The sequence below is a fragment of the Dama dama genome, chromosome 23 (genome assembly GCF_033118175.1).
Source record: "Dama dama isolate Ldn47 chromosome 23, ASM3311817v1, whole genome shotgun sequence".
Taxonomy (NCBI): domain Eukaryota; kingdom Metazoa; phylum Chordata; class Mammalia; order Artiodactyla; family Cervidae; genus Dama; species Dama dama.
In genome coordinates, this window is record NC_083703.1 from 54,313,119 (window position 1) to 54,324,656 (window position 11,538).

General features: G+C 59.2%; 1 protein-coding gene across 1 annotated transcript; it reads left to right on the plus strand.

Annotated features, from left to right (window-relative positions):
- Positions 1-1,788: 1,788 nt before the first annotated feature.
- STMN3 (stathmin 3) lies at positions 1,789-11,457 on the plus strand. The gene is made up of 5 exons (XM_061126825.1): positions 1,789-1,884; positions 7,180-7,275; positions 7,535-7,710; positions 8,868-9,059; positions 9,665-11,457. The coding sequence occupies exons 1-5, from the start codon at positions 1,866-1,868 to the stop codon at positions 9,722-9,724; spliced, it is 543 nt and encodes a 180-aa protein (XP_060982808.1). The 5' UTR covers positions 1,789-1,865; the 3' UTR covers positions 9,725-11,457.
- The last annotated feature ends 81 nt before the right edge of the window (positions 11,458-11,538 follow it).

The following is an 11,538-nucleotide window of genomic DNA, read 5'->3' on the forward strand; positions in this document are numbered from 1 at the left end:
AGTAAGGGAATGGCAGAGGGTCTATCTCAGCAGGGAGTTTGGAGAGGGTGAGGAGACCTGGCATACACTTGCTGGATGTTTACCTGGCACACTTTCCAGTGCCATCTATGCAGGCGTTAACACATTTGTCCATCCAGCAAACCATCCCTGAGATAAGTGCGTCTATGACCCACTCCTTACAGGTGAGGAAAAGAAGCACACTGTTGGCAGGGGTTAGTAGATTTCCCAAAGTGAAAGTGTTAGTCGCTCAGTTGTGTCCAACTCTTTGTGACCCCATGGACTGTAGCCTGCCAGGCTCCTCTGTCCATGGGATTTTCCAGGCAAGAATACTGGAGTGGGTAGCCATTCCCTTCTCCAGGAGATCTTCCCAACCCAGGAATCAAACCCAGGTGTCCTGCATTGCTGGCAGATTCTTTACTGTCTGAGCCACCAGGTGAAAAGTTGGCACCAAGTCCCAGAGCCGGGAGTCCTACCCTTCCCCTCCACACCCCCCACCCTCTAAGAGTAGTGGCATTTTCTCCCACAGAAGTCCAAGGAAGGGAAGTCCAGGACCTAGAAATTCGGCAAACCCTGGGCCAGAACTGGAGCTGAGGACCCTGGTCACACATTGTGCATCAGGACCACCTGCCCAGCCTCCTAAAATTATGACATGTAAGTGCTGTGGTCCTGCACCCTGAGAGATGAGCAGAAAGGGACATGGAGGCCACACAGGCCTCCAGAAGGCCAGCACAGAGATCTCAGTCAAGTCAGTGAACCTGCAGAGTGTCTGCTCTGGTTGGCTTTGTGGGACTCCCATGGTGGACCAGCCCCCATGTGGACCACAGGACAGATGGTTACCCATTATGCTCACTGAGTGTGCACATCAAGGTTCTTGGCTCTCCTCGTCTCTGCATGTTCCTGGTTTCCCCAGAGTCCTACTGGCTCCAGGGCTCCATTGCTTGTGGAGTCAGCCCTTCTCTTGGCCTAGTGGCTCCGTCCCTAAAATGGGAACAACACTCTATCTGCCTGACTTCCCATCCCCAAAGAGGTGATGCTTACTCCGGAAAAGGCCCTCCCTTTGAGGGTATCAATCAGAACTCTGAGTCTGGGGAGGAAGCAGGCAGGACACCACTCACCAAGTGTGCACACTTCTCCTACACCACTGGGGATTAACACCATTATCTCATCTCACACCTGAGAAATCGAGGCCCAGAGAGGTCAGAAACTTGCCCTCAGTCACACAGTAAGTAGATGTCAGAGCAGGGATTGGATCCTATCTCTGTTTTCCTCCAAAGCTTTGTTCTAGGCCTTTGCACGATGATTTACCCTATTCTCTGCCTCAAGTTGCTCATCCTCTATAAGGCCCCCAGAGGCCTTCCAGACCAGCCCCCACCCACACCATCCATGATTTGCTTTCCCTCAGCACAAGCCTGGGCACAAAAAAGGCACCTCCCAGCCTTCACTGGCCTCAGAAGAGCTCTCCAACTCCACCTTGACGTTGAATCTTGCCCACTCCTCCTGCACAGCCCCTGGGGAATTGGGTGCTGTCTCCACCAGCCCCCTGAGAGCGTACAAAGCCAAGTTGGGGGGCAGCGGGTCCTAGCAGTGAGCGGTGGGAGGATGGGCCTCTGGCTGCAGCGCAGGGCTCTGTGTCCCAGGCAGATCTCAGCCCCTCCCATCTTCCCCTCCCATCACCCCCTCCCTCCGACGGCTGCAGCCCAAGCCACAGCCAGGCGCTTTCTCTCTCTCCCTCCCTCTCCCCTGCGCTCCCGCCTCCCGCCCTCCCTAGCTCCCTCCCCTCCCCGACACTGCAGCATTCGCCGACTGCAGCTCCAGCCGCCGCCCGCGCCTCTCCCGCCTCTCGCAACCCCGCCGCCGCCAGCACCATGGCCAGCACCATCTCCGGTAGGCACCCGGGCCTCCGGCGTCCTTGGGCAGCGGGTCTGAGCACAGACTATTGTCTGGCCTCGCCTACTGCTGGGCAGGATGTGGAATGTTTTCCCGTCTTGGACCCTGCGCCTTGAAAGGGCGCGGGCAACCTCCAGGTGGAACCCGCAGGAGACAGGGTGGGGGGCCAGGGGATGGGGAGACCCGATGCCCGTAGGGCAGGGATTGCCGCGCCAGCCTAGCGGGCTTGGGCCGCTGGGTAGGGACCACGATCGGGGTGGGGGCGTCGGCCTGGGGGTGCCGTTGCCCCTTCGTGCGCCGCTGTGCCAGGCCGGGCGCGACTGCCGTGCCACGGGGTGGCTCCGAGAATCTGGGTGGGCGCGCTCGAGGGGTGCAGGCAGGGTCCTGGGAGGCGTCCGGCGCCCGCAGACCCTGGTGGAACTACGCCTTCACGGGGGTCGGAGGGAGGAGCACAGGACCCTTTGCGGGAGTCCCAGCCCGGGGCCGGCGGGGCCTGGACCCTCCCTGCGCCAAAGGAGCGGCCGGGGGACGGGAGGGGGCGCTGCGAGAAGACGGGGGAAGGAAACCTGAGCAAAGCCGCGCCCGCACTTCGCCTCGCCGCCCCCTCCCCTCGGCTCTGAGGGTTCGGGACCACCCTCTGTGACAAGGTGCCACCCGACCCGTTCGAAAAAGCCACCGCCCTTTACTCTGCGGGTTCCGGTGAGGATGGGCGTCTGCCCCTCCTTCCCTCCCCTACCGCCCCGCCTCCCCAGCTGCAGACCCACCGCCCTCAAGGGCAACAACCCCCCTCCTCCCCCGCCCGCAACAGGCCCGAGGATCTCGCGGAGGAGCGGGCACCGGACAAGGCGGGAAACGCGTGGCAAATACTGGACGCGAGGGTGCTGCCCGGCAACCCCCGGCGCAAGGACGCGAGGGTCGCTTTCCCTAGAAACGCTCTGCCCAGTCTAGTCTCCCCAAAACCAGCTTCATCTTTGCACGCGGTGCCGGAGATGGTTGGGTGGGCGGCCTACCACTTCCACCCGGTCACCCTGCCCATTCTCCCCTCTCCCCTGGCGACCAGTCTCTGCAATCCCCCCTCCCCAGCTAACTAGACTCTCGGGAGCTACCGCTTAGGCCGGAAGCGCCAGAGCTCCGCCCACCCACGTGTGCAACGCGCTGACCCCGCCCCTCAGGGCGGAGGGTTCTGGCCCCTGGTGACTTCTGCAGGAGCGTGGGAGGGGACCACAGGCGTCATTGACTACACCCCTCCCCAACCTCCTTGGCGGGGGCCTTGTCCATCTGGACTTCATCCACCCCCTGCCCTCTCCCTGTCATCCCCAATGACACTGGGCAAATGAAGGTGGCCAGTGCTGCCCCAGTCCCACCCTGGGGTGGAGCTGAGTGGCCTCACTCACCACCTGTGCTGAGCTGGGGGACATGGGCAGCCACTCCTAGGGAGCAATTATCAGCTTTTCACCCTGTTGGTAAAAACACTGCTCAACAGACCTCCTTCTCATCTTTCGGACTTGAGCAGAGTGAGGTTAGGTGAGGGAGGGATGAAGAGGAAGACTTACCCCCGATCGCCATCAGGGCTGGGTCCAGACCCTCCAACCTCAGACCCTATGGCACCACACCCTCTTCTTGGCCAGTCTTTGGGGCACTGCTCACCCATACTTCTTCCCAGGATTTTTCTGGGTGTCTGAGTTACCACTGGTGTCCAGAAGGAGACCATGGGTGCAATTGGTCAGTTTTGTCCAGCTTAGCCATCGCTTCAAAGATGTGGTGCAGTGCCCACTGGAGAAGTGCCCTGGCTGACATCACAAGGGGCCGGGCCTTTCCTGTTCTGTCATCAGTGCTGCCCTCTGTAGAGTATGGGCCATGTGTTCAGGTGCCTGTGCTCACCACAGCTTCTCCCAGCAAAGTTTGGTAGGAGGGAGGTCTGGCCCAGAAGTGACTGTGTGACACTGCCAATAACTGTGGCCAAAGTGAACCAGCTGTGGAGTCCTGAAAACATATCTCTGACTGGAGCAGGCTTCCATGCCTCAGTGGCCTTGCAGGGTCACCTTCACCCTGGCCTGCGCTTCCCGGGGGCTGCACTCTGAGGACACCACCTCTTAGTGCTCAGCTCTTCAGGCACTTTTGCAGACTTGTTCATATTCATCCTCTTATGCAACTCTGGCAAGCTATGAGGCTTTGCACCTGCTACCTAGCCTGTCAGAGGCTCAATTTCCCCATCTGGCTGGCAGTGATAGTGCCAGCACCTCCCCTAGGCTTGTTCTGAGGGTTGAATGAGCTATTTTGGGAAACAGTGCTTGGGCTTGGGCCTGCCAAGAGGTGAGTGCCCAGTCCATGCCAGGCAGTGTGACTGTTGCAGCCACATTTCCCAGAAAAAGGTGAATGCTGCTGGCAATTCCTGCCATGTTGGACTCCCAACTCTGACTAGTGAGAGAGGGACAGACTGGATACAACCTGCCATGTTGGGCTCCCGACTCTGACTAGCAAGAGAGGGACAGTCTGAGTGGCAACAAGCTCCATCTGTCAAGAGGCAGCAAGCAGCAGCCTCCAAGGCCCTTCTAGGGGTGAGTGAGAAGCTGTGATGGGCTCACTTCCCTCATAGTTCTGGGAGACCTTCCCATCCCCCATGAGGCTCCCAACAGGAAAGTTCAGAGGCCTCGGCTCCTGACAGGCTCCCATCTTGGCATGCTGTGTGACTCTGGGAGGGCCACTTGCCCTCTCTGAGCCTTCTTCACCTCTGTAGAAATGAGGCTGATGAGGGTGTCTGCCTGGGGTGGCTGGTCTTGAGAGTCAGTTGGAGGAAGGGTGTAGCATGCCCACCCCAGGCCCCTTGGACGACTATTACTGTTATCACGCTGCTGCTATATGCTGACCCAGTGCCTTCTAACTCTTGCTTGTCTGGGATATCATCATCCAAAAGGCCAATATGCATTTTTGCATGTTTAACATTTAGTATGGGGGGGGGTGGCTGAAAGTAATCCAGTTCATAGTAGAGATTGTTTTTTAATGACTTTCTGAAGTCAATGATAGGGAAGGAAGAGAGGATCTTGTGAAGACAGCAAAGGAAGAGTGTTCCTGCTGCAGGGGTTTCCTGGTTGGAGCTACATCTGTGGAGAGGCCTGAGCCTCCATCCACTCTCCCCTCTGTAATGAGAGGAACTTGAAGCCTCTCCCATCTTGCACATGACTAGGCTCAGTCCTGATCTCCAGCCTGGGTGCAGGCTTCCCCCTGCAGGTATTCTCTCCAAATTTACCCGTTCCCGACTGCCATGCAGTCCCCTCCAACCAGCAGCCAGACACACAAGTCCTCTCCTGGGGAGCGCCCCTCCCACTGGGCTGCTACTTTTCAACTTTTTATTTATTTATTTATGACTTTCTGGATCTCTGTTGCTGCGTGCAGGCTTTCTCTATTTACAGCAGGTGGGGGCTACTCTCTAGCTGCAGTGCACAGACTGGTGGCTTCTCTTGTTGCAGAGCACAGGCTCAAAGTGCGCAGGCTTAGTTGCTCTGAGGCGTGTGGACTCATCCCAGACCAGGGATCAAACCAGCATCCCCCGCACTGGCAGGCAGATTCTTATTCACTGTACCACCAGGGAAGTCCTAAAGTTACCTTTTAATGACATAAGTAATACACAACTAGATTCTGCTTCTGAAAAAGCAAAATTGATAAGTCAGGCCAAAATCCCCTCCCCTTTGAGGCCTGCCTCTACCTGGCCCTCCTTCTCAGCCTCTTGAGCCAATGACCAAGTCACATGTCTCAGCCCTGTTTCCCTTCTGAGACCCCAAAGGCCCTCCTTGCTGCTTGCCCAGGATTCCTTTATTCTCCTTTCAAGGCTCCTTGGGCTCTCTCCAGAAGAGTCTGGGTCATCAGGATGTTTCGATCCAATACCATCATTCTATGCACTGGCTGGTGGAAAACCCTGCTCACAGCATACTATTCCCTGAGACAGGGGCTGGTCACTTCTGTCCTGAGTCCTATTTCTATGCCAGCGCTTTCCCCAATTTCATGTTAATTCAATTTTAAAACACTATCTTGTATGAAATTTGATCAGAAAGTTTTCTGTCCAAACTGTCTGCCGCATGGAAGGGTGCTGTGGGTAACAATGCATGCTCTTTCTTGAGAACCAGAGTCCTTCTCCTTGGAGTGTCTCTCTGGAGACCCCTAATAGTTTCTCCAGCTAGGGAGGAAGGCCTGGGGGTCTGAGGCCCCTAGTCTTTGGGACCTACTGTGGGGGTGGAAAGAACACAGACTACCTGGGTTGACATGGAGGAGCTCTGAACAAATCATCCTAGCTATCTGGGCCCACTCTTGGTTGAGTGGGGGCGGGGTGACAGTGTGGCTTAAAGGATTGTTGAGAACCAGTGAGTGAGGCATCACACCCATGTGTCTACTTTGGGGCCTGGTTTGTGTGAAGAGACCACGAACAACCCAGGTATTTTCACTCTGAAAGCGGGCATCTCCCCTTCCCTGACAGGGCCCAGGGCTTCAGCAGGCTTACCTCCTTTTCTGGTTGGGTACTGTGGGCATTGGCTGGGGGCACTCACCCTTGCAAGGGTAGAGGGAGGGGCGTGGTGCTGAATGGACAGCTCCCTTCACTCTGGGTTTTGAGAGGCACCGGTGTGTGTCTAGTGAGAACCAGGTTTCATCCCAGGGTGGCAGAACTACAGGGCAGGTGCGGGGACAAGAGGGTCTTAGGGCTTCACCTAAGTGCATAGGCCAAGAAAATGCTGCCTGCGGAAGCTCTACATCTGTGCTGGCCCAGTCATGAGTGTGGTGGTCAACCTCTCTACCGACTGGGCAAGTATTCATGAGAGGGGAAGGGAAGGAAGGAGGAAATCCAGGGAGGGGCAGAGGGAGGTGACAGTCAGGAAGATACACAGTGACAAAGAATCAGCGAGACGCAAGAGGTGGGGAGGTGGGGACAGATGGAGAGCCAGAAAGACAGAAGGAAGCAGAGACACAGATAGATGAGGCAGGGAAGACAGACAGAAATGCCAAGAAAGAGAAAAGGAGGGAGAGGGAGACAGAGACACCGGGGTTGAGGTGCAGGGACTCAGAGACAGAACAATGCAGGGCACCCATGGGGAGGCGTGCCCAGGCAAAGACAACTAACATCCAGGAGGGAGGAAGGGATGTGCAGTCAGAGATATGGGACCCAAAGATCATGATCCATGGGTTCCCAGAGAGGCGCCTTAAGGGAGTGATGGGGGCAGGGTGGGGGGAGGCCTGGGCTGCCAGGGTGGTGGGGCCAGAGGAGCGATGGGCTGGCGCCCGCTCAGCCTGGCCTCACGCCCACAGCATACAAGGAGAAGATGAAGGAGCTGTCAGTGCTGTCGCTCATCTGCTCCTGCTTCTACTCACAGCCGCACCCCAACACCGTCTACCAGTATGGGGGTGAGTGCCTGGCCCCTGACCTGCCACTGCCTGCTGCCACCCGACTTCACTGCCCCCCTCCCATGGCGTCTGTGAACCCTTCTGGTTGACTGGCTTCTGGAGAAGGGTCCCTGGGGGAGGGGCTGGTTCTGGGGGCCCAATCCTGGAGTCCCATGTGAGAAGCTTCACCCCTTCTCTCAGCCCTTGACTTGGATGTGTACTCAGCCTCCCCCCTCCTCACCCAGCCCTCCTGAAGCCCCCACCTGCTCTTGCCCTGCAGACATGGAGGTGAAACAGCTGGACAAGAGGGCCTCCGGCCAGAGCTTTGAGGTCATCCTCAAGTCCCCTTCTGACCTGTCCCCGGAGAGTCCCGTGCTCTCCTCCCCCCCCAAGAGGAAGGACACCTCCCTGGAAGAGCTGCAGAAGCGGCTGGAGGCAGCTGAGGAGCGGAGGAAGGTCAGGAGCCACCCCACTGTGTCCTGATGAAGATGGTCAAGAGGACTTGTAGCCACAGACCGAGTCCCCAAGGTGCAGGGTTCTCCAAGCATCTGCTGGGCTGCAGGCCTGTAGCAGAGAGAGTCTCACATCCCTGGACTACCCTCTGAACCATCAGAATGAGACGGGGGAGGGAGGAAGGATTGCTGGGTGGCAGCCACTGGAGGAGACAAGAACCCAACATTGTTGGGAGGGGTGCCCTCGGCCATACTGGCCAGATGGGAAGATCAGGAGGTAGCCCCAGGTGGGGCTCTGGGAGAGGAGGCTGGGTGGGCACCCTCCTGAGCAGGGGAGCTCAGGGTGCCCCTGGTAGAAGCGGGCCCCTCCTCCCCTTCTCACACCAGACTCTCTCAGACTGAAAGACACACAGAAAACCCTATGCTTTCAGGGGTGCTGTCCTGATGCCCAAGCCCGCTGGGCAGGGGTAGCAGCTCTATCCAACCCCTTACAGCAGGGCCGGTGAGACTTGGGAGCCCAGGCTTCTCAGGGTTACCTAGTAGTGACTGGCTCCTGAGTGGAGCCCTGCAGCCTTCTGAAGGAGGCTGAGGGAGGCTATTACCTCTGGGGCTCTTGGGTCTCCCCCTGGGACTGCCAGCAGCGCCACCCTCCTCCTTCTGACTCTTCCCTTCCCCAGCGGCCCTGAGGGCCCCTCCACCGCCCCCAGCCCCTCAGGGAGTTCAGAACCTGGTGTGTATTAAGCACCTACTTTGTGCTCAGCGGGCAGACCTTTGAAGAAGAGACGGGGTGGGGTGGCGGGTGGGTGAAGCTCAGTAACAGCCCACAAACTTAGAGCTTCTTCCGCTCCTCCAATATTCCTTAGGGCAGCCCGGACTTTGGAGTGGGATGGAGAGGGGGCTCCTGGAGTCCAGCGGGGAAGGGGCAGCTCTGCGGCCAAGGGTGGACAGGAAGGGCTTGTCTGGGGATGAGATGATCACCCTAGCCGACGGCAGGACAGTGTAGGCCTGAGCTCTCACCGAGGACGAGTCCGGTGGGCTCGGGCTGGGCAGCGGGTCCCTGACAGCAGCGCGGCGGGGAGAGGGGTGTGCCTGGAAGGGTGGACCCGGCCGCCCCTCACGCTCGCCCGCTCGGCACCCCCCACCCAACCCTCCGCCGCGCAGACACAGGAGGCGCAGGTGCTGAAGCAGCTGGCGGAGCGGCGCGAGCACGAACGCGAGGTGCTGCACAAGGCGCTGGAGGAGAACAACAACTTCAGCCGTCTGGCCGAGGAGAAGCTCAACTACAAGATGGAGCTCAGCAAGGAGATCCGCGAGGCGCACCTGGCGGCACTGCGTGAACGGCTGCGCGAGAAGGTGCGCGCCCGGGCCTGGCCCGAGCAGTGGGTGGGGCCCGAGCAGGGGGCGGGGCGAAAGGCGGGTGGATCCGGGCAGGGGGCGGGGCCCGAAGCAGAAGGTCCCCAGGTGCTCCTTCCTTTGGCGGTGCCAGCCCACTGCACCACCAGCACTCCCACAGTCCGGCCTCCCCATGATTCCCTGTCCTGCTGGGGCCGGCTAGGGTGAGAGGAACCCCTGCCCAGGCCGGAGCTCCCTCCCTGCGAGTGGGACTGGGTTAGTGCCAGGGAGCCCCGCAGCCGGCACACCTGGGAAATCCCTTGATTTCCCTGTGGTCTGGACACAACCCCAGACTCACTGAGGGCCAGCCCCCACCCTCAAGCCACACTTTCGGTTGGTGTCTCAGGCCTCTCCCTGTCCTCTGTTGCTCCTGATCGCTAAGCGTGTCCTCATTGGTCGCATCTGCAGCACCTCGGACCAAACTAGTCTAGGGAGGAAAGGACCCTAGGGTCCCCAAGCCGGGAGCTGGGGTGAGGGCAGGACACGCAGAGCCCAGGAGGATTGGGAGGGGCAGGACCCCGTCCCTCCCGGCTGCAGAGCCCCGCCCACCCCGCCTGTCCTGGCAGGAGCTGCACGCGGCCGAGGTGCGCAGGAACAAGGAGCAACGCGAGGAAATGTCCGGCTAAGGGGCCTTCTGGACTCCGCGACGCCTGGATCCCGAGATGAGACAGGAACACATCTGGGTTTCGGTTTTGTTTTGTTCGACTTTGTCTAGATGCAACTTTTGCTCCCGTTTCTCCCTCCCCTCCTGCCCTCCCAGCTTCAGCTTCTCTTTCCGCGCTCTGAGCTGTCTGGTCCTTGTGGCAAGGCTTTGACCACAGGCTCTCTCTGGAGGAGCCCCAGGGCGTGGCACACGGTCCCTCAGTTCAGGCCCAAGCTGGGCGGTGGCTGGGTCCCCTCTTGGTAACCCTCTTAGCAGACGTGGTGGCGACCTCAATAAATCCAGCGATGGTGGCAGGAACACTCGGGTCCTTATGAGCACCTTGTCACTTAGGGCACGTCCTCTGAGCCAGCTCCGCCCGCAGGCAGAGGCACCATCACCTGCACGTCCTCCCCTGGAAGAGGGGCTGGGCACGTGGGAGGGGGCAGAGGAAGAAAGACTTGAATGGAGGAGGACTCTGGGCAGTGGGGACCGGGTATCCAGTCACAGGCCAGCCTTGGGAGCTGTGTGTGCGGCGGTGCTTTCTGGAACTGGTGGGTAGCAGCTGCAGCGTGCTGTAATGTGGTGCACAAGGGTCCTCAGAGACACCTTGGCCTGAGGTTGGCACCCTTGGCTGTCCTGGGAACCTTCATTCATTGCACTTGGCTGGAGAAGTCACGGGGTGTGGTTTGGCCTGAGTCTTTAGGGGAGTGGGCCGGCTCCACTGGGACCGTGAGCAAACTGCTGTGGTCTAGAGGGCTGTAGGTAGCATGGCCACCCCTGCCGGCCCCTTCTCCCAGAAGGGCTTTCTTCTCTCTGGCACGGCGCTTCTGTGGGGACAGCCGGCCTCCCACTGTCCCTCCTCTCCTTCTCCAGGCTTTGCACCCTTTGAGGACCTGTCTGTAGAGCCCTTTAGAGTCCTAGCTCCCTCCTGTGTGCCCTCTTCTTTGTTTAAAAGATGCCCCTATCTGTTTCCAGCCACAAGGCTTTCAGGTGGCCAGGTGGGGGAGGCTGGCAGCCCCAAGTGCCCCTCTGGGAGCCCTAAGTAGATATTAGGGGATAGAGGACCAGTGTCTGAAGGTTCAGATGTTGGAGGGCAAGGGTCAGGGTTCCTCAAGCTGCCTCCCCACCTGCCCCATCCTTCCATTTCTGGCTGGTGGCCCCCTCTGGCTAGCCTGCAGATTGGAGGCCTGACTCTAGGCCTCTCCTGCCAAGACCCTCCTTGGCTGGGTTCCTTCCCCTCCCTCAGCCTGGTCCAGACCCGCCGGTGCTGGCCTTTGAGGACATGGCAGCAGCCTCCCCTTCTCCATGCAGCCCCAGCCCCACGGTTGGATGCTTGAGGGCCAAGTCCCTGCTGGCCAACCACTTGGTGGAAAGTGTGAGGAGTTTCTTGCAGGAAGGACCCAGAGCCAGTGCCACAGAGGCCAGATGGCAGCCCTCGGTGCCCCTGGCTTTCATTCCACAGAAACCTACAGTGTCACTGCTGGTGGCCTCCCAGAGCCAAGCCAGAGAGCACAGGCAGGTAGTGACCCCTGCAGTGGGCTTGGGGAAAGTTGGGACCTGTGCTCACCCCTCTGTTCCCACCAAGACAGCCGTGGAGGGAGTGACAAGCAGGATCGGAACCTGTCAGGTTGGGACCCATCGGTGCCCACAGGCAGCTTCTGTGGACTCAGAAAGGGGAGCGGAAAGAGGACTAAGGGTGGGATTTCTGAGCCACAGCAGCTCTCTCGTAGCAGAAGCCCTAATGTCATACACACCCATCTCATCCACGTAGTGAAAGTGAACTTAAAAATGAATAAT